Below are 21889 nucleotides of genomic sequence, written 5' to 3'. Positions count from 1 at the left end.
TTTTCCTAGAAGATGGACTCCCCACCCTTCTTTTGATGAGTCTGTGAAGAGCAAAAGTTCAGGGCGTCCGGAGGACAGAGGCATCCCTTTTAGTGTTTGCTCGATTCTGCCACCATTCTAGAGCCTGTTTGGTCTCTGGTAGAACTGGCACAATCCTGTCCGGGGAACTTCTCTGATCCCACAAATCTTTCAAGTTCCACTGGATGCACCTGAGGTTCTGCCTTCCTTGGGGAACTAGCTTCTCTAATGGCATCAGATTTCCTATTAACCTCTGCCAATCCTTTGCTCTTCTGGGTTGGCCCTCTAGGAAGGGACGGAGAACTTTGTCCAGGTTGCTGAGCTTGTCCATTGATGGAAATGCATTTACTAGCAATGAATCCAGGACAATCCCCAAGTACGTCGCTTTGTTGGTTGGGATCAGATGAGATTTCTCCAGATTGACTGTGATGCCCAGAGTTTTGCATAGTTGCAGAAGGTGTGCCCCTTGTTGCTTCAAGACTTCCTTTGAGGAGGAAAGGAGTAACCAGTCGTCCAGGTACCGAATTAAACGGATCCCCCGTTCGTGAGCCCAGACAGAGATTGTCGTGAAAATTCTTGTGAATACCTGGGGGGCTGTAGAAAGTCCGAAGCACAGAGCCTTGAATTGCAAAATCCAGGCACCCCATTTCACCCGGAGAAACTTCCTGCTTGCTGGATGAATTGGGATTTGGAAATAGGCATCCTTGAGGTCTAAGGACATCATGAAATCCCCTTCCCTCAAGGACGCCATGACCGTTCTTGGGGTGTCCATATTGAAATGTGTCTAACATATGAATTTGTTGAGGGCTGACAGGTCTATCACAGGTCTCCATCCTCCCGTTGCTTTCTCCACCAGGAAGAGACGACTGTAGAACCCCGGTCCCGGAAGATGCACAGTCTCCATTGCTCCCTTCTCAATCATTGTGGCGACTTCTCCGTAGAAAGCTGCTCTCTTCAACAGGTCTTTGGGGACCAACCACTCCGCCTGGCTTGCTGGAACCAAGGGAGGAGGATCCTGTAGAAAGGGGATCCTGTAGCCCTCTTTCAAAACTGTTACTGTCCATGGTTCTGCTCCGTGGAGCTTCCATGCTTGCCAAAATTGTCTGAGGCATCCCCCTGCCTGAGGCTTGGGCAGGGGAGGAGGGCCTCTCAAACTATCTCCAACGAGAGGATCGACCTCTCCTGGAGGACGAGTAGGAACTCCTGTAGGTGGAAGGGGCTGACATAACTCCCCTTCCCGAGGGAATCGACGACTGAGTCCACTGTCCTGCAGAAGGCACTCTCCTTCCTTGAGATGGGGAAGAACGAGATGTTGCAGGAGCCTCGGCTACCGGCCTCCTAAAGACGGGTCTTCTCGCTGATTGAGCCTTCGGAACGATGTCATCCTTCTTCTTGGCCATCTTCTCCGCCACCTTGCTTCCCTGTCTGGGATTTTCCTAGATAGGTTTTTCAGAACTGAGTCCCTTCTCCTGAGAACCCAGTTCGCAGAAAGAGCTAACGCCTGGAACGTGAGAAATTTTAAGGCACGGCCACCCGAACCAACCAACTCCTTCAGAGCCTCTCGTTTGGCAGGATCTAAAGTCTCGGTCGGGATCTGCGTACCCACCAAGGTAGTAGCCCACCAGTCCAGCCATGATGTGACTTTCACTAGATCTTTCGACATCTCCTCCATCATGATGGACTCGGACTGGGAAAAGTAAATGGGTGCGGTAGAGACCCTGTCTTCTGGGGCACCTTGACTCAAAATCTCCAGGACGTCCTCAAGCTTGCATGCCCCATGTGGGCGTCCCTCCAAAGCATAATACATACTTTGGGATTTCAATCTCTGTAACAGTTTGGCTACAGTGTATCCTTTGGATGATTACCCATTGCGGGTGATCACCTTGTCGATGTCAGCTCGCCCCAACCTGACGTCTCTCGCCTCAGAGCTAATGAAGCCTTCTTTTGGACGGGCTCCTCCATAATCCGATTTCAGCCAGAGGTCCAGTTGTCTTCCTCCTGTGGTAGAGGCTCCGCAATCTTGTTGTGACTCCTTAACAAGGAGATCACCCTCCTATAAGCGAGTCCTCCGTCTGGCGATGGGGTGAAGTGTTAGCACGGGCACCTCCGCTCCGACAGGACCCGCGGTTATGTCTTCCTTGAGAGACGGGCGCCTCTGTCATCTTAAGGGGCTTCGACGAAGGGACGGGCTCCTCCGTGAAAGTGTTCGACGGAGGGACCTGTGAGCGTCAATCCATACCATGGGCAATCTCGTCGAGGCTGCCCTTCCTAGGAGGCGACTCCCTCCGCTGGGCGGGTTGAATCTCCCTAGGACGAGACTTATGCCTACCAGACGAGGCCTTGTGGTCATAGGCTGAAGCCGACATGCGGCTACTGGAAGCCCTTCTAGGAGGACTGTCTCCTCCCACCTTAATCATGGAGCCTGAGACTGAAGTCAGGTCTCTCAGCTTTTTGGTACCAGGACCCATCGTTCCTGAGGAGAACCAGCTCTCCTGCTCTTCCTATGCAGGGAACGGGATCTCCTTCTTTCTCTCGATTCCGAGGGAGACCTAGAAAAAGACGGCCTCCTCCTGGAACGGTCTCTCTTCCTTCTACTTCTCCTTCGGCGTTCCTCGTCCGATGAAAACGAAGACTCCACCACCGACGGTTCTGACCTCTCACGGTAACGCGGCCTAGCAACAGGTGGAGCTTTTCTCGACACCTGTTGGGTTCCTGACGTGGAAGGCTGAAGGAATTCCTCTGGAACTGCCGACGAGGGAGCTGGAGGTGTAGACGGACGAATTTTGAATGGAAAGGACCCGTTGAGGTCTTCCTCCGTCCTCAAGGGGGACCTGAACGGCGTCCTCGGCAGGTTCCATCCCAGGGGATCTTCCTGCGGGGAATCTTCTCTACCCATGGCGCCCTCCGGCGCCCTCCGCTGCCGAAGCTCCGGAAACATCTACCCACGAATCTGGGGAAGAAAAGGGCAAAGATTTATTCCACATGGGGTCCCCTGCGGAGACGTGCTCCCCTAGCACAAGAGCATCGTTCAGCGGACCCCCACTACACACACCCTCTGGCGCCTGGATCGCCTTAAAAGAATCAGAAACACCCATAAGAAGACCTTCCTGGGGAAGAGGTACTGTCTGCTTCCCCTTAACCGACTTACCTCATCCCCTACTCTGGGTAGGGGAAGAAGGAACTCTACTCAGACCCTCACCAGCTGAAGTTGCGGGAGAAGAAATAATAGCCTTCCTTGGAAGAGCGCTTCGTAGACTTCTCCATTTTGGTCCCATTCTTATCCATTGGACCTCATTCCAACCATCACATTCCGGACACGTGTCCGAAGGAGAGCACACTTTTCCCCTGCACGAGGAACAAAGGGAATGCGGGTCAACATCAGCCTTAGACAAAAAAGCCCCACACGACTTCCCAGCCCTAGGCCCAGGACAATGGCGAGTATGCTCCATCGCACACAATCACAAACCACTAGACATAGGCTCGACAAGAGAATGAGAACACTAAAAGCACCAAGGAATTAAAGCCAAAGCACACAGTTCAAGCACTAAGCACGAGTAGGAGCGCACACCGGACCATGTGGTAACCACGTGGCCGCAAGACACAAAGGGTCGCACTGAGATCAGAGGAGCGTCGGGATGATAACACGACGCGACCAGAGAACTTACTGAAGCTCACAACCCGAGAGAGCATGCGGCCTACCTTGGTTTGCCCTCAGGGCACGTTTTCCTCCGCTAAGCCTACCATTATAGAAAATGGGAGTAGGGTAAACTACACAAAACTCTGGTCGTTTGAGAGGAGGTTCCAGGTAACTCCTAAGAAAGTGTTTTGAGGTAAGCCTCTCTGTTGGAACAAAAACTAGTGGGGAAAGGACATTGAACTGTCTCCAAGTTACCGTTGCCAGGAAAAGTTAACTGCAGGAAAAGCATACTCCCTGGACTGGTCATGTTATGAGTGAAAGGTGGTGCATATCCGGCTCTAGGTGCAACTGTTATCATCTTTAACATGTTTACCGGTGTGATGTGGTTTCAAGCTCTCGCTGACATTACTTTCTAATAGTTAATGCCCCTTTAAAGATTATTTGATGGATCAGGGATTCGTGGCTATCATTTTCCTCCTTTTAAATTGTAGCCTCCCGTTCCTACTGCAGGAAGGTCACTTGGAGGATAGCCATGGCAGCAAACACAGGGGCAGAGACTGATTTATTCTAATGCTGCAGCCTCTGCTGGATATAGAGAGGTACCTTTTCGGCATCTTCTGGCTTTCGAAAGCAAAATCATGCTTGAATCAGCTAGAACACAAGGCATTCCTTGCACTGGAAAATTACATAACCCTATCTAGCAACCCATACTGGAGATGCAAGATTTAACCCTACCTAGAGCTCCAAGAACAAGAGCCAACCCTGGAAATGCAAGGGTGTTGATGGTTTTCTGCTTCAACTAGCCCTGATTCTCCTCCTCACATTACCCAGGGACTAGACCAAGAACAGATGTAGGGTGATAGCTGAAGACTAAGAATGATTAAACTACCATAGGATTCGCAGTACCATCAGGCAGTGACTTGTGCAAGGGAATGTCTCTAGGTGGAGAGGATGTTGACCACCTAACTACCCAAAAAAAAGCTAGGGCAAGGAGAGACACTTGTGAAAACCAAGCAGAAGATGGTTGGTGAAGGAAACATCACAAGGAAGCTCCTGTTACTTGTACGAGTGATGAGATGAGACCAATTGTAGGTGCATTCTTTGCCCTAAGCTTTACTTAGAGGGATACCTCAGGATCACCCCTCTAACATCCAGGAGTAGGAAGGGGAAGAGGGCAGTGCTCATCATCCTGACTGCCAGTAGACAAGCTTGTTAACTCCCACAATTATCATGCTTTGGAGTTGAGAGGATTAAACTGCTAGCAATGACGATACATCGGCTGGAGGGGTTGGTTACACTTGTACCTCTCCAACAGTGGGAAAGGACAGCAATGGTTGCAATGTCTAAATAACTCCTCCTCAGGTGTATCAGCAGAGGAGAATAGTGCAGCAAGGAAGACTTCAAAGTCCTATTATCAGCCTTCACCCAAAGAAGATTTTCTGCAGACTAAACATAACAATGACTTAGAAAGGCCACAACTTCCCAAGATCCAAATACTCGCACAGGGCGCCAGCAATAGCCATAAACTTTTGGTTTATTTATACTAATCGCAACGGAGAACCTAGACCAATCAATCCCCTTTAAGATGAGGAGGATTCACTACCAGCTCATTCATAAACCCACCATACTTTTTTTACCAGGACACAACTGCATGTCCACACTTTTTTTTTCATGCCTCCAAAGCACACAATACTGAAAGAAACTTTAAAACCAGAAGTTTGCTTGTACAGCTGTTGGGTGAAATCAAAAGTGGGTGCTAAGGTGACTGCCAGATAGATGCTGGTCATACTCCACCTACCAACCAGTATACAATCATACTCCTATTTAATGGACATTTTTTGTACTGTAAATGTTAAATGAGTTTGTATTTAAATTTATCTAAATGTATGACAGTGATTTCTACAGCTATAATCATATTACACATTACCTAAAAAAATCCTGCTTTCTGTTTTTAGTTATGCTAAGCTATTAAACTATTCTTACCAGGCATGCTGCATGGAACTTCTTTTTGCAGGTTCGACACAGGAGTCTGGGTAGTTGATGGTTTGTTCCATGAAGAACATAGTAGCAGATAAAGCATTCTTCAATCCCCTCGAACTTTTGGTCAACATTTTTCTTCCAGAATGCCAACGACTGCATGAGAGGTGTGTTCCGATGAGACAACATTGTGTTTAACTGGAAATAAAGATTTGATCAAAATACTGCAGTAGTCTTATAAATCCTTTCATTTATTTAAATATAGCCAAATATCATCTTGAAAGATTTCATTACAATATGTCATATTCAAGGATTGAGAAAATTTTCAAAGTAAATTGAAACCACAAAAGAAAATTTAGCAATGCTTAAACTGCCATAGTGAAATTATAAGATGGGATTTTTAATTGTTAACAAAATTTAGCTATGCTAAACTGCCATTATGAAATTTAACAGGCTTAATTGGTATCATAATGGATCAGGAGATTGAGCCCATTTAGAAAAAAAAAAAAAAAAAAAAAATTCACTTATTGTGTGGAGTGGCCCAAGCTCCCACCCAATCTTGTACCACTATGACTACATTTCTTTTGGCTACAATTGACCCAATATCATCTTAAGATCTCTGACAGAGAACAGAAGAGCAGAAGGTTTGAAACTTAAACTTGCATTGAGGCCTCATTCCATACCTGGTACTATATGCTACACTAATTCCACAATTGTAAACACATTTAGAGGAAATAGGTATCATCTATTCTTTGGCACAAAAACCAAGTTAACTCTGTTATTCAAAACGATCAGAATAATTTCCATTCAAATAACACTGACAGTCAATTATATCATAAGCAATTATACTATCCACACTGAACTGGAAATGCTGTTAAACAGAAGGTTGTCAGAATACAATGAAATTGATTTAAAAAAGTAATAAGTAAAATTTACCAATTATTGCCCAAATTCTAACTAAAGGAAATCCATTTTATTACAAATGTCTAACTTACCCCAAGCAACCAATTTCGCCACTGAGCAACTGAAACTCCAACGCGTTTATGATCCTCTACGACAATGGTAGACAGAGGATGATTCGGGGCCATGCGGAGAATGAGTTCCATACTAGCTTCATCTATGGAATATGTTGCAATAACTTCTCTTGTTCCTGGACGTATTTTAACCTGCAGAGTAAGATTAATGAAGCAATAATTACACAGATAAATAATGCTAAGTATTGAAACTTCCCATGTCTAATAATACAATGACTTAAGACTTCATATTGAAGCACTACACCAATTAATTTCTCACAATGTTTAAGTACGATATAATTAATTTTCATTGGCATCAATTTACTTGTAATAGGAAAAAATATGGAATAACAATTATAATCAAAACATTTTATTTGGAATGTGGATACAAACTTAGTCACTTACAGTATATGGGTTACTCCTAGTCTCGTTTTCTCTACAACCAGACAATCAAAGAAAGAAGGTTTGATTACATCATGCTATAGTTACTAAGCGACCACATTGCATGTGGCATAGGGCGCCTGCTCACAACGCTCTCCACTACATTTCTGCTCATGAAGTTAAGAGAACGTATCTTCGCTTCCTCTCTACGATTAGACATCTGCATCCACCCTCACATACCCATATAGCATTTAGTGCTTGTGCCTTGTGTGTCTTATTCACTATCCCATACATTTATATCATTGTTTGTGAATTACAAGTGAGTGCGTTATGGCTCAAAAGCCAAATATACTTTCATGAGTCGGGTCAAAGTTGATCCACAACCTGTTTGCCATAGTAGATGTTCAGTGGAATCACCACATGAGTACTGAAGAGAGTGGCCAGCTTCCCAGCGAGAGAGAGATCATTCTCGTCGCAAAAAATAACGTAAGCGAGATCATTCTCCTGCGTCTTCTGCCAACAGTGGCAAGAAATGAAAAAGATATCCCCCAACCAGATCCATTGTTTCAGGAACCCACTGAGGCCCCAGACACGGATGATGATATCCACGGTAATTTTGTTAATGAATCATCACCCAGTGTTATTATGTACTGTACAGTATGAATTGTGCTTGTAGTGGATCCTTTGGCTTAAGGACCCTGCACTCCAAGAGCCAGATTCAATCTCAGTACCCTCAGTCCCTGATTACCCTGTTATCCTTAAATCTCCTTTACCTCTGACGAGTGTGTTGAGTAAAGAACCTTAAATGTCTGATCACACAGAGAAAATCTTTCCGCTTTGTTAGTATCTCCAATTCGAGCATTGAAAGTGTCTCCACGCTCCCAATCACGGCAACCTAAATTTGAGCCTGCCCTTTCTCCAGCTCATTCCCACAAGCAAGGCTTCCCTCATTCACCCAAGGGTCCCAAGCATCTATCTCCTTTAAAGAGTTCCCAGGACGCAGTATTGGACATGTAGTCCCTTTATTATAAGGGTGGTCAGGCTGCTTTGGCTGTTCACCCCCCAAGATTTGGCAACACCAAGCTGTTCTAAACAATTGTCTTCATCATGATCCAAGTCTACTAGTGTGCAGAAGCCGAGTGTGACAAAACCTCCTTTAATTCCAAGAATTTTGTCTATTAACAATTCAGCCAGGCCAAACGTTCAGCTTAACAAGTCTGCATGCGCCACTGTTCCTACATGTGATGTCATCACTCGACATGCTGCCATCCTTGTGCATGAGGTAACTCTGCGGGTTGGTCAGGCCAACGCCCTGAATACATTTGAGGAATTATCACGATCAGGTGCTCTTAAGCCATAAAATTCCTATTACACCAGAACGTTTACCTGTGAGTTAACTGTACTTTGAACAGGCACGACACAGTCTTAGCCAAATGCTCTCGACAACTGTTACCCAGGATGCGTTAGCCCAGATGAACTCAGAATTAGAGAAAGTAGACAAGTTGGGACAAGCCCTATGATGAGGAGGGTAGCAGCACCAAGGTTACCTACCCCTCAGCAGCAGCTAAGGAACTTGCCTTTTGAGCCAGTGCCTCAGCAAAGAGAACTTCTGCCTCAAACAAATTCACTAGAGCCTGAGAGGAAAGTCCCTAGACCCACCTTTTGTCAGAGAGGACATCCCACCAGATGTAGAGGGCACGGTAGCAGAGTCTCCCCCACTAGGGAGGGTATGTCCCCCAGCATACCATCAGTGGGAGGATGCCTACAAAGCTTTTGGCTCAGGATATAGATTCATTCTCATGGTCTGTCTGCTACTTCTGACCAGGACTTTGACACTTCAACAATTTAATTCGAAAAGCTCAATAAAGGACCTCCTCTTATTGGCCTGAAATCTCCAATTTGTTCACGAGGACTGGTCGCTCCAAAAAGAAAGTATTCAGAAACACAATTTCTCACTTTGGTTGAGAGAAACAATCATGAGAGCATATGAATCCTCAGGGGAAGCATCGCCCAGGGGCCCCCTTCAAGCACATGATATTGTGGTCTTGCCGCAACACTGGCATTCCACAATTACCACTCTGTAGCACAAGTCCTCAAAGCTGGTGTGTGGAAGATACAAACCGCTTTTACAGACCATTATCTTAAAGATTTTACCCACAGGTCTTTAGAAACCTTCTCTTTAAGCCCTATTGTTGCAGCACAAGAAAACAATATAATGGTGCGCTCTTACGGGACAGTACGCACAGGTCTTTAGAAACCTCTTTATGCCCTATTGTTGCAGCCCAACAAATAATATAATGGTATGCTCTTACAGGAGATGTAACTTTTATCAAAAGCCTCGATTATTCTCTGCATTATAAGGGTATGTAGTGGGTATCAAGGCGGATAGTGATCACGGTTGGACTTGAAACTTTCACTTGAAATTCACACTTATGCAGGTAAGAAAGCCTTACATTTTAGTATTATTGATATATTAAGAGATATTTTTTATGTAACATTTGATGTCCTCTGGGATAGAATGTACGGCCTTGCTTCTTTATGAGCCAGCTACACAGTTCAAATATCCACTTTTGATTCACTATTGATCATTTGCTATTATTTAATAGTAATCGTATCTATTACAGAGGAAGGACATACCTCTTCATGGAGACTACCCCCTAAAGAATACTCCCATATATATGACCTAGAAGTTTGTATACACATAGGAATAAAGTAAAAATTTTAAAAACTATGTATTTTCCTAGCTATACTACAAACCCGAGTCACTTATCAAAGACCCCACAAGTCTTTTGACCAGGAGAGAGTGGAGAGCGTCATGAGCAGTCACCCTGCATTGCATATGCTGTGGTAGCTTAGCAATTATAGAATGATGCAATCAAACCCTTTTTCCTTGATTTTCTGGTCGTAGAGAAAACGAGACTAGGAGTAAAGTATATAAATGACTAAGTTTGTAAAAATACAAAATATTTTTAAAATTGTTAGTTTTTAATTGCATTCTATGCTTCTTTTCTAATAAAAATGGTCTTTACTTTTAGAAAAAAAAACTTGAAGCATGCATCATGCAATGGATGAAAAACTTACCTGCATATTATCAAATCTGGCTGTGCTACTGCTAACTGCTGACATTTCTTGACTAATGAGAAGAGGTGATACAAAAGTAGACGTAAACGAATCTACTAACGACTGAGTTTGTCTATCAAGACAAATGAACCATTGTCTCACTGCAGATGGAATTTGACTTACACAGTCAAAATACACTTTGCAAGCCAAATGAGCCACCAAATTTGAAGTAACCTTCACTGTTTCAGAGGAGAAAATGCATTAATAAACCAGAAATTATTGCATGTTTAAATATTTCAAAGTACTATATACAAACCTTAGTTATACATCCATTAATAACAAAATTTAACATCGAATAACTATGCCAATTATAAGTTATCTTCTGAATGTGTGGAAGCTCAAGGAACAGCAAAAGAATTTCCTTATGCAGTCAAGTCTAAAGGAATAAAACAATTGATCATTACATGAATACACAACTAAGAACATCACTCTTCCCATGCAATTTGTATGTTACACAAGCTAAATGCAAAATCACTTTAATATTGTGTAAAATTACTAAAATGTTTTCTAACTCCTTTTATACTAAAATATATTATTTGCTAGCTGCTTCCCCACTCAAAAAATACAATCAGACAGAGGACCTTATTTTGTGCACCCTACCTCTCTGGGGCGATGTACTGTAGTTGAAAACTACGAGTCAATTCTAAAATTCATGTACTGTAGTTCTTAAGTAGGATTCCTCAAGATTCAAATGACGTTCATCAAAAATAATCTAATCCAAAACATAGGGGAATGGTGGTAGTAATCAGGTTGGTTAAGTTTCGCCACTAGTTCATTTCAAGTTTTACCTAGCAACGTTAAAAGTGTCTGTTGATTAGCGCAAGCACAAATGGCAAATAAACAATGGAAAGACTTGGAGATTCCAGTTTGCTATATTCTACAGAGCAAGATCTATATCTAGAAGGTGAGGATGAAATGGAAGAAGAAACCAACTTGGGTGAGGTATCTCCATTTCAATCTTTGAGAAAACTTATAAAAATATACAGTACTCAGATGGAATGATTCAAATAAGTTATGATAATACAGTAATAAAATTATTATTCACCTATGTCATCAAATGCTTCTGCTTCTAAGATGGCCTATACTTCGAAGTTCTCTAATATTTTCAGGGAATGAATTATCACTAGTGGAAAAAAGACTAATTCTGCTTCCCGTCATTGTTAAGACCTAATCTCCTGTAAAGGCTTTCATTAATTTATGTAACAAATCAATTACGTAACCTTGTTATTAACCCTAAACAAGTAAATTTTCTCGAATCCATTAATAATGTGAACAGAATAAAGTCCTTGAATCGTGTACTGGTTTTTCAAGAGTGCCGAGGTTAATTTCAAAATGGCCTTATTATCTCCACAATTTTATGGCTGCTATTTAAATATTGTTTCTATTCCTCCAAGGGAGTCGTTCTTAAATAATGGTCGGCCTTCACAATTTCTCTATGGAGTAACAAGAATTTTAGGGAAAACGTAGACAACCAGATTTCAGAGAGAGGCAATATGAATATCAAATGATTATTGAAAAATAGTAACCAATTTTACCATTAAAATTCTGTTTTCCTCATCTATAAAACCATAAATATCTGAGGGGGGGAAAGGGGACTTTCCTATTATCCAAGGAATCATTTTATCCAAGATTGATTGATTTAAAGTTTTCAGGCATACTTTATCCAAGAAGGGAATACCAGCGGTTAATGGGGGTCAAGTGTATTTGTAGTATATCACCATAGATTTACACTAAAGACAAAGACTAAAAGTCAAGTACATATGTTGTTGTTTAATTTATCCCTCAGGAATTGTTGCTTTATTTAGTTTTTAAATATTTTATCATGTGCAGCACTACAACTTCTGGTTTCCTTAAATCGTGTCAATCTACTGTAATTGGTTACAATGAATGAACATACCAATGCAAATATGTGCAAACAGTAGATATAAAGGCTTTGGTACTTTCTATCCCATTCTCAAATTGGTTTGATTCTTTAACAAAGCCTTAGTACTATATACGGCTTGTATTAAACACAATGTTGAAGATAGATTCAAGTAGAAAAGAGCTGAAGACCCTGGCCTTTCCATCATATGCAACAGTTCTAAATTAATTATAATAACCATAACAATGAAATGCAAAGGTTTCAATGCTATTTGAGTCTTTCACTATTAGACCTGTAATGTTTTAGCAGAACAATAAATATTAGTTACCAGATACTTTACTAATACTGGACAACCTTTTTTTATCCGATGAAAAAATACAAAGATTACATTTCATAAATAACAATAACTGTTGTATTAATAAGAGTAAAAAAAATTGAAGAAAATGTACTAAAAGCCTTACTTAATTTACCAGATCAATTGGCAAGCCAAGTAACAAACATATATGCTTACCGTTGGGTTTAATATAAAGTTCACTGGTAAACATGGTTGGAGATTTGTCATCAACCACCGAATCTTTTTCTTCCTCTTCAATTGTTGGATTCTGGGGCATCAGTTTGAAAAGAATTGATAGGAGATTTGACAGCTTATCTGATTGCCTGCAAATTTTAAAAAATAATGAATTATTGTATTATGCAATATCTTCTATATTATACTGTATATCCAAGACCTATATGCAGAAGTTCCCACAATAAAATAAGAGGTAAACCCAACAACTACGGGTATCGTATAGTAAAGATACAATAAAATACCTTAAAAATGCAGAATACTGGTGTTGATTAGCATCTGATGAGAATGTAATGGCTTTCAAGGCAAGTCTCCATGCCAATAAATATGCAGTTGAATAAACAAAGATGTCAGTGTTTGGTAAAATAACACATTCATCTCCAAAGTTTTTATCCCTAAGAGCAGCACCAACAATGTTCATACACTGCAAAGGAAGTTTTATTCAGTAACTGACACAAAGTATCTTGAATACTATTTTTCAGTCATTTTACTTTTAAAATTAAATGAATTAGTAATATAATTTAAACTTAAATTGGTAAAGACAAAAGATTTATCTAATTTATTCATTTGAGGAAACTGAATACAGACTTATTACTGGTCATAAATTAGGTTTCATACAGTTAATTTCTCAGCACATATCTGTCAACACATTTCTCTTTAAAAGAAAAAAAAATAATTCACCCAAAATTTATGCTATCGCCCTTACACAAACATCACTTAGCTTAATCTTCTACGGCGTTATGTCCAAATTAACAGAAAATTTTCTTTACGACTTAAAATTATACATGTACAGCTACTAACAGAAGACCATCCTATGAGAAAAGAAGGATTACTCTTCACAAAGGTTATTCAAAACGAACTCTTTTAGCTGCCAGCTCGTCACAGAGAAAGAAATTCATTATCGCCAAACGATAAATCCTTTAAATAACCCTCACAAGACAGAGAACCCAAAAGAAGACATCCCCTTAAGTTGAATGAATAAAAAAGTGCCAATCTGGAGCCTTGGAAACATACTGGATGCTAGAGCACCTATCACGGTCAGAAAACTGAAAGACGAAGGTAATTGATCTACCAACACACCAGTGTTGCCACAGATTGCTATATGATCCCAATACTACCATACTAGACGGGTAAATAAAACAGGAAATATTTAGTATGAGGGTAGACATCGACATTTAGCCATCTTCGGTGGGAGAGAAGCATTATGAACTCCAAGGGAAGTTCATAGAAATAATAAAATTTCATCCAAACTTTAGTCTTCATAAAGTATATTGCATTTAATGTTTCCAGCAGCACTTTACAGAAACTTCCAATAGATTTTATAACATATCTTTGGCCCCTAATTACAATACATTCTGCCTTTTACTTCCCAACCAATCATCTAGCTTATTTAGCTTCTACCTTAAACCAATACAGTATTCATCAATCATTTTAAAAATAAATACTTTTACAGTTCCTGTGCATGAGTCCATTGGTCTCAAACTACTTCATAGTAATCATAACAGCTGTATCAACCGACAAATGTGATAAATTTATACTAGCATATAAACCAAATCAAAATAATAGATTTTGTATTTTTGTGAGGACACCAGGACTACATTAAGTTAACCTTGCAAAGGTCCGGAATATTTCACAAAACTTTAAAGCAATTTGTAAAATATGAAAAAGCAACAACAATGTTACCTCATCTATGACTCTTGTAACAGGATAGGGTAGAGGTCTCTGCGGCATATCATCAGTATCAATGACATCAATCTCATTCTTCTCCCATTCTTCCATTATATTTGGTAATACAGTGGTGATCATGTTATAGGCAGAAAACTGACTTGGAGGATGAGGAGATGTAAGGAGTGGAGTCAAATGATTTAAAAGAATCTGCAAAATTCAACTTCATAAATTCAAATGTAAATATGATTTTTATCTTTCATTCTTTAATTCACTATACATATGCTGAAAGGAAAATGATATCCAGTTACTTACAAATTTTTTTTTATTGCTTAACAAATTTATTATAGGCTATCTGACTAATTATTTTATTAATTCTAGACCATTACTTTTAGAAACTTTTTGATCCACAAAATAGTTTCTTTTTTTTTCCTTTAAAATTCTTAAAATACTGTAATGCTTACTTGCTGAGAGTCGGGGAGCTTCAAATCAGCTTCCGCATCTTCTACTTTAAAAATTGGAGGCAGGCTGTGATTCAGAAGTTCCTCTTCACCCGCAAAACACACACCAATACAAATAGCACGGCACACGCCATACAAAATAACTGTTGGCAACTCCCTAAATGATCCTGAAAATAAACATTCATTAACTTTGGGAATTTACTTTAATAGAAAAATGCTTTACTTTTTACACTATTCAATATAAAAAATATACTATGGTAAATTAATCATTATTACACTTGGGTTAAACAACAAAGTGGTTCTTTTTCAAACTTACCAGACACTTCAACAAAAATGGGAATAATCGGTGTGTAAACCGAAGGTGAAAAGAATTCCTTCCAGTCATCAGCTAACTTTGCAGGATATTTCTCTTTATCCGCCAGCTTTGGGAATTTGACCATGAATTCACTGACACAACCTATGCATTTGCAGACGGCACAAGCAAATGTTCCAGAAACAGTTTCCTTCCCAATACTCTGTAATTGTGGAGATCATTTAGTTTGATATACATCTTTTTGTATAAATATAAATATTTCATAGCACAAAAGAAATACTTTTTAAATTAGTGGACTACAGTTCTTGTCAAAAATATAAGAATTCAAAACAAGCTGTTGTACATAGTTAACACGAGACATTGCAGCAAGCCAGATGTGTATACGAAACCAACACACTCACTCACTCCTGGCTTTAATCTCAAACAGTTATAAAAATTATTGCAATTTTTATCATAATTGCTATTATTATAATTATTAATATTGTACATATTACTACTACTCTTGTCATTATCACTTCTGTACTAATACAGTACTACCGTACAACTACCATCATTTTCAAGTTATTACCACTGTTGTTGTTATTAACATGAAAAGGTTTAATGGTGCTAATGCAAAATCATAACTATCGTATCTATAAGAAAAATCAAAAAGAAAATATAGAGGAAAATAATAGCTGTATAATAATGCATATAAGCCAAGCTTCAAGGTCACCCTATTGTACTGGAAAAAAAAAAAATTCTTGCTCCACTCCATTAATCATATATACATAACCTTCCCAAGTACATGACGACAACTCTGATAATAAGGGACAAATTATCATAAACTGTTAACATGTAGCAGTTAGGGATAAGCTTTCAATCCACAAAATACAATATACTTAGATTTCAACCATTACCTTTTGGGATTCTTCTAAAGACTGGGACCATGATGCTAGGGAACAAAGGATAAAATCCCAATGCTGGGGCTGGAAATGGACAGAGTGATTCTTTACAAGAACGCTGACAAGCCGAATGATAGAGCATGTCAATGCAATATCTTCCCAGGCCATCCCAGATGTGTCCCTATAACAAAATTAAATTATGTCAATAAATTGACTAGTCTACAGTACCCAAAATAACAAGCTTAAAGGATTTAAACCACCTTTCCCAGTTACATAAAAAAATGAAGAACAAATGATACAATTACAATTAAACAATGATACATCAACTCAATGTCAATGGGATTGGAAAATTATTTTCTTATATCTTGCATAAATAGACTGAATACTCAAGAAATAAATGATTAGAAATTGGATTAAAAAATTTCTAAATGTAAATATATTTATTCCACAACTAAAAGTGTTAGTAAGCATAACTCGCAAAAACACTTCAAAGACGGTAGTTACTTAATACTTACGTTGCAAAAAGGAATACAGAGTCGGCAGTTTCCCTCCACTGCATTAGCACTGAGAAAATGGAGCCGATATCTTGATTTGCTGTCTCAAGGGACACATGAGCAAGGGCTGTTGTTAACAGGGATATACTAGGAGTAGCTGAAAATGGGTCATCAGAGAGACTCACCATCTTGGTGAGTTCTTCATCAATCAGATCCCTTAACGATTCTTTGCCCATTAGGGGAATTAAACTCTGAAAACGATATGATTATCAGGGTTTATCAATACCACTAATTGTTATACAATAGATACATAAGCATCAGCTTTAAATTGGTTTAATTTTTTACGGAAAATTTACAGGGCCATTTCAAACTTTGTACTACTTGTGCATAAGTAAACAGGTGACAGAACCTTCCAGAGGTTCTACAAAATATGTAATTGTCAACACTAAAACTTAATTATTAAATATCAAAATGGATTTAAATACCAAAACATTTCTTTAAAAATAAATTCTAGATATTTTGCTTATATATATATAAAACGCCACCTCAAAGTTTTAATAGCTGTATCCAGCTTCAATGAAAGCATACTCCTGGTAATCAAACTAGGGATTGTATTCATGTATGAACAAATATATTTCTACAATTTGGTAATAGTATAACACTAACTCAAATTAGGCTACAGGGACAATTTTATGGAAAATCTCAAGGCAATAAACTATAAAGCTCTGGAGGGAGATCAAGAGGGTCTTGAGGTAACAAGTTGTATGTAAATTTTACCTGTTTAGTGGCTGTGTGTCCTAAGGCACTATCTTCTACACCATTCATTAGACGAGAAACGTTAATATCTTCTGCTTTCATCCAATAGCTCAATACTTTATTGAGTGTCACACACCATGAGCTGCTTCCATCGCTACACCTAAAATAAAAATAGGGAAAACTTCATATCTCAAATTCAGCAACAGTGAGACAGAGAGTAGTACTGTAATCATCATAAAAAGATTTCAGCTTATTGAACATCTGGGGTGATAAAACATAAGGCCTTGAACTAAAGTCATTATGCTACCAGACAATGCACAGATACTAGTTATGTAAGTTTCCTATAACTTGTTGACTTGAAGTAAAGAAGAGTTTCTGAAAAAGCAAATCATTCTTTTCATCCTAAAGATGTCCCCTGGGAGAGGTCTATCTTAAGAGAGTGGTAACTAGTAGCAATGAGGATTCAATCCCATCAATTTAGAAGATACAAATTCCCTGTGGTATTTCTCAAACGACTCCTGGGTAGTAGGTTGGCCAAAGCATCAGCCACCTGTTGAGATACTACCGCTAGTGTTACTAGGTCCTTTTACTGGCCAGATAGTACTACATTTCAGGCAAAGTGGCACACAAAAATGATGTACAGTATATTCAAGTAAGGTTATTATTTAAGCAATATATAAAAGAGCAACATTCTGGTTAAATTTCTCCAAATATCTAATGGATAGTATTTCACTAAAAATAAAATAGCAACGCTTATATTTCAAATGAACATCATCAATATAACAAAAACAATAATCTTGGAAAAAGGGTATTTGTAAATTTTTTAACATTTATTCAGATAATTAAGGAGTAAAATAGCTACTTTAGTGGATCTATAACACTATTAGTAATATCAGAAAGCAGGCTCATCAGAGTAGAACTTTGACATCATCACCTCTAAATCATGATGATACACAAGCAAGAAAACAAAAGCTTCATCAATTTTACCTGTCTCTAATTTGCTTGGTAATCAGTCTTTTGTTGCCTTGATTTATAAACTGCAAAAGCTTCTTCACATAATCTTGCAATTTACCAATCCCCATTCTCACATCATCTGAAATAGATGGCTGAAAGCAAAAGAAGAAAAAACAATTTAATAAGTTCAATTTATGAAGGCTTGGCCTAATGGCCTAGCACTGGACAAATAATAATCTTGATTTGCTCAAAATTTTATTTGATTTCTAGATTTCTAAACTAAACTTGCATTAACCTAATTATGACTTGAACAAGTTTTAAAATATTACATGTTACTCATACCTTTCTAACAACTTCAATAAGTTCCATCATAACTGTAGAATGACAAGTGGAATGAAGAGCCAAAACTGCCAACTGTGTGTACTGGGCAAGAGAAACTTCTTCAGTAGCTTCCAGATTGTCCGAATCGTCAGGACGACATAAATACAAAAGGAGGTTGCACAAAAACAATGACAAACGAGTGTGTTTAAGATTCCAAACAATGTTTTCTTGCATATTTCGTGGAAATGGGAATTCTCTAAACCAAATGGTCCCTTGAAGGATGGCAGGTGCTACATAGAGAGGGGAAAGACTATTCTCAATTTCTGTCCATTCGCCTTCAGATGGAATAAGTAAATTCAGCATTACTTGTATTTTGCTGTGATCTAGCATAATGGCACACTCCTCCTCTGTTGCAAGTTGTTCATACACCAGCTTGAAAAGATGCTGCAAAAGTCCACACACTCTTAATGTTAGACTAAAGGTACATGAATCTTCCATAACAATATGCTTCATGTCTTTCAGAATAACACTCAAGCATCCACCTTCCTCTAGGAGTTTTTCTGAATCATCTTTACTAATAAACATAATAAGCCCCTTGAAAGCTTTCAAAAATGTGGTTTCAAGGATCTCTGCAGTCTCTTCAGAAAGAGATTTTGAAGACTGGCATAAAAGCAAAAATAAAGATCGCATGAACTCATGGATGCCTTTAGTTTCCCAACAAATGTAACTACTGAAGAGCTGTCCTGCCAAATTTGCAACAAGCTGTAACATTTGTTCTTCAGGTTCTTCATGATCTGGAACACTAGCCTTCAGGTTTGTAGTTAATTTGGTTAATATCTGGGACACATAATCCGTTGAAATTATAGGCTCTGTTAAAGAAAAATAGGGAAAAAATATTAAACTTTTATGACATAAAATATATTGCATATACAAACCAATTAAATCAATCTGATTAAGCCTAAATTGATCCTTCTCACAAATTACAAGAATGGTCTGCATTAGGTACTTATAGATAAATTTTCATAAATTCACTTGGTTATTTAGTTCATTTCAAATGCACTGGATTCAAAGAATTTTGGTCATATAGCCAAGTACTGGGGACAGGAAAAGTATTCAGTGGTGAATTGCAGCAAGAAGAAAACGCTGCAATTCCACTATGAAGAAAACATTAGAATTAGTCAACATGACAAAAAGGCAAAAAGGAAGAGGCATAAAATATATGGCTAAAAAGTGGGTGCAGCTAGAGAATGAAAGTAGTACACTAGAAAGACCTAGTAGTAATGCCTATAGTGCACTGTGCGAGGTGCAAAGAGAGCATCAATCTCCCTATGAGATCACCTGTAATGGTGAAAGGTGTCTGTCTGATTGTCACCCCATTTGTCTAGACAAAGATATATCTCAGAGATTCAGTTGATTTTGTATTGTACTGCTGTATCTTCTTATTCTAATAACTTAGATAATTTTCACTAAATTAGGGGCTTTACACAGGTTTCATATATCTTAATATTTGATTTCTAAAGTTCATAGAAAAAAAACAGTAACTTCTTGTTGCTGGTTATAGCAGTTTTGTCAATGCTGTATGTGTACATATTTTTTTTCTTCAGCTTATTGTAAATAAACTTTAATAACTTCTTTATAGTATATGTACTGTATTTTGGTCATATAATTGTGAATGCTTCCCTATACATATTTAGTGATGCATAACTATGAATGATAATGTTTTTATGTTTTCTGTCTAAGTTAAGATTTACAAGGTTTTTAAAGTTATATTAGGAAATATGGGGTCTGGAAATGTTTCTTGAAAATATGCCCATTTACATTCATCACTGAACATAATTTTGTCTTTCATGTGAAGTTCAACATCTGTAAAGGAATTCACCTATCAATTGTGATAAATAAACTTTCATTTACAGTGATCAATTTATATGCAAACTTTTCCATGGCGGATGTTGGAAAAAAGGGTTAAGTTGTAATGGTGGAAAGCATTTCTGGTTCAGCTGTGGCTGGAGTTACAATGCAGAAACATCTGTGGTATAAACTTCTTTAGAGAGACAAGAGGGTCCAGTAATACAATACCAAGCCTTAGCTGAAGGAATCTGATATTGCTCAAACTCCAGAATGGACAATCCCAAATGTGTTGAGGTGGTTTGGCCATGTTGAGAGAATGGAAAATGGCTGTCTGCTAAAGAAGGTGATGAATGCAAGAGTTGATGGGAGAAGTACAAGAGGAAGGCCAAGGTTTGGGTGGATGGATGGAGTGAAGAAAGCTCTGGGTGATAGGAGGATAGATGTGAGAGAGGCAAGAGAGCGTGCTAGAAATAGGAATGAATGGCGAGCAATTGTGACGCAGTTCCGGTAGGCCCTGCTGCTGCCTCCGATGCCTTAGATGACCGCGGAGGTAGCAGCAGTAGGGGATTCAGCATTATGAAGCCTTATCTGTGGTGGATAATGTGGGAGGGTGGGCTGTGGCACCCTAGCAGTACCAGCTTAACTCGGTTGAGTCCCTTGTTACGCTGGAGGAACGTAGAGAGTAAAGATGTTATTTTTATTAGTAAAATAAATTTTTGAATATACTTACCCGATAATCATGTAGCTGTCAACTCCGTTGCCCGACAGAATTCTATGGAGGGATACGCCAGCTATCACAATACTAGAAGGGGGTGTACTCACCAGCGCCACCTGTGGCCAGGTACTATAGTACTTCTTGTTGACACCTCCTCAATTTTTCCTCGGTCCACTGGTTCTCTATGGGGAGGAAGGGAGGGTCAATTAAATCATGATTATCGGGTAAGTATATTCAAAAATTTATTTTACTAATAAAAATAACATTTTTCAATATTAAACTTACCCGATAATCATGTAGCTGATTCACACCCAGGGGGGTGGGTGAAAACCAGTGTACAAGATTAAAGGATAGCTAAGTATCCCATATTTCATATAACAGTTATCTCAAATAACAATGAAATAATAAGTACCTGGTAAGGAAGTCGACTTGAACCGTTACTCTGCCTCTTTTTTAAGTTCGTCTTCCTTACTGAGCGCAGCGTTCCTCTTGGAGGCTGAATCAACTCAAAGGTGCTAAAGTATATAGGGCTGCAACCCCTACTAAAGGACCTCTACACAACCTCTAACCCAGGCGCTTCTCAAGAATGAATTGACCACCCGCCAAATCAAAAGGATGCGGAAGGCTTCTTAGCCTACCGTAACAACCATAAAAACAACAATAAAAGCATTCAAGAGAAAGGTTAAAAAAGGTTATGGGATTAAGGGAATGTAGTGGCTGAGCCCTCACCTACTACTGCACTCGCTGCTACGAATGGTCCCAGGGTGTAGCAGTTCTCGTAAAGAGACTGGACATCTTTAAGATAAAATGATGCAAACACTGACTTGCTCCTCCAATAGGTTGCATCCATTATGCTCTGCAGAGAACGGTTTTTATTAAAGGCCATCGAAGTAGCTACGGCTCTACTTC

At 39.2% G+C, this 21889-nt stretch overlaps 2 protein-coding genes across 12 annotated transcripts in view; one reads left to right on the top strand and one right to left on the bottom strand.

The window, feature by feature from the left end:
• LOC137631563 (ufm1-specific protease 1-like) overlaps positions 1 to 5857 on the top strand; it is a 62882-nt gene extending 57025 nt beyond the window's left edge. For 9 of the 10 annotated variants that reach the window (XM_068363378.1, XM_068363381.1, XM_068363382.1 and 6 more), the window contains exon 6: positions 5670 to 5857. The gene's annotated coding sequence lies outside the window, so the exon portion shown is untranslated. Of the gene's footprint in view, positions 1 to 5641 lie in introns of all 10 variants that reach the window. The other variant, XM_068363376.1, reaches the window with a different exon arrangement.
• Ltn1 (E3 ubiquitin-protein ligase listerin) overlaps positions 1 to 21889 on the bottom strand; it is a 77569-nt gene that overhangs the window by 3860 nt on the left and 51820 nt on the right. For both annotated transcript variants that reach the window (XM_068363373.1, XM_068363374.1), the window contains exons 12-24: positions 18439 to 19286; positions 18130 to 18248; positions 17164 to 17302; positions 16408 to 16637; positions 15908 to 16073; positions 15015 to 15213; positions 14702 to 14865; positions 14256 to 14447; positions 12818 to 12996; positions 12519 to 12664; positions 10108 to 10325; positions 6628 to 6798; positions 5639 to 5830 (exon numbers count right to left, since the gene is read on the bottom strand). In XM_068363373.1, coding sequence (XP_068219474.1) covers positions 5639 to 5830; positions 6628 to 6798; positions 10108 to 10325; positions 12519 to 12664; positions 12818 to 12996; positions 14256 to 14447; positions 14702 to 14865; positions 15015 to 15213; positions 15908 to 16073; positions 16408 to 16637; positions 17164 to 17302; positions 18130 to 18248; positions 18439 to 19286 — 2963 coding nt within the window. The remainder of the gene's footprint in view (positions 1 to 5638; positions 5831 to 6627; positions 6799 to 10107; positions 10326 to 12518; positions 12665 to 12817; positions 12997 to 14255; positions 14448 to 14701; positions 14866 to 15014; positions 15214 to 15907; positions 16074 to 16407; positions 16638 to 17163; positions 17303 to 18129; positions 18249 to 18438; positions 19287 to 21889) is intronic.

The sequence above is a fragment of the Palaemon carinicauda genome, chromosome 40 (genome assembly GCF_036898095.1).
Source record: "Palaemon carinicauda isolate YSFRI2023 chromosome 40, ASM3689809v2, whole genome shotgun sequence".
NCBI lineage: Eukaryota > Metazoa > Arthropoda > Malacostraca > Decapoda > Palaemonidae > Palaemon > Palaemon carinicauda.
Note: the sequence above shows the minus strand (reverse complement) of the source record. Positions and strands in the feature narration are given on the sequence as shown.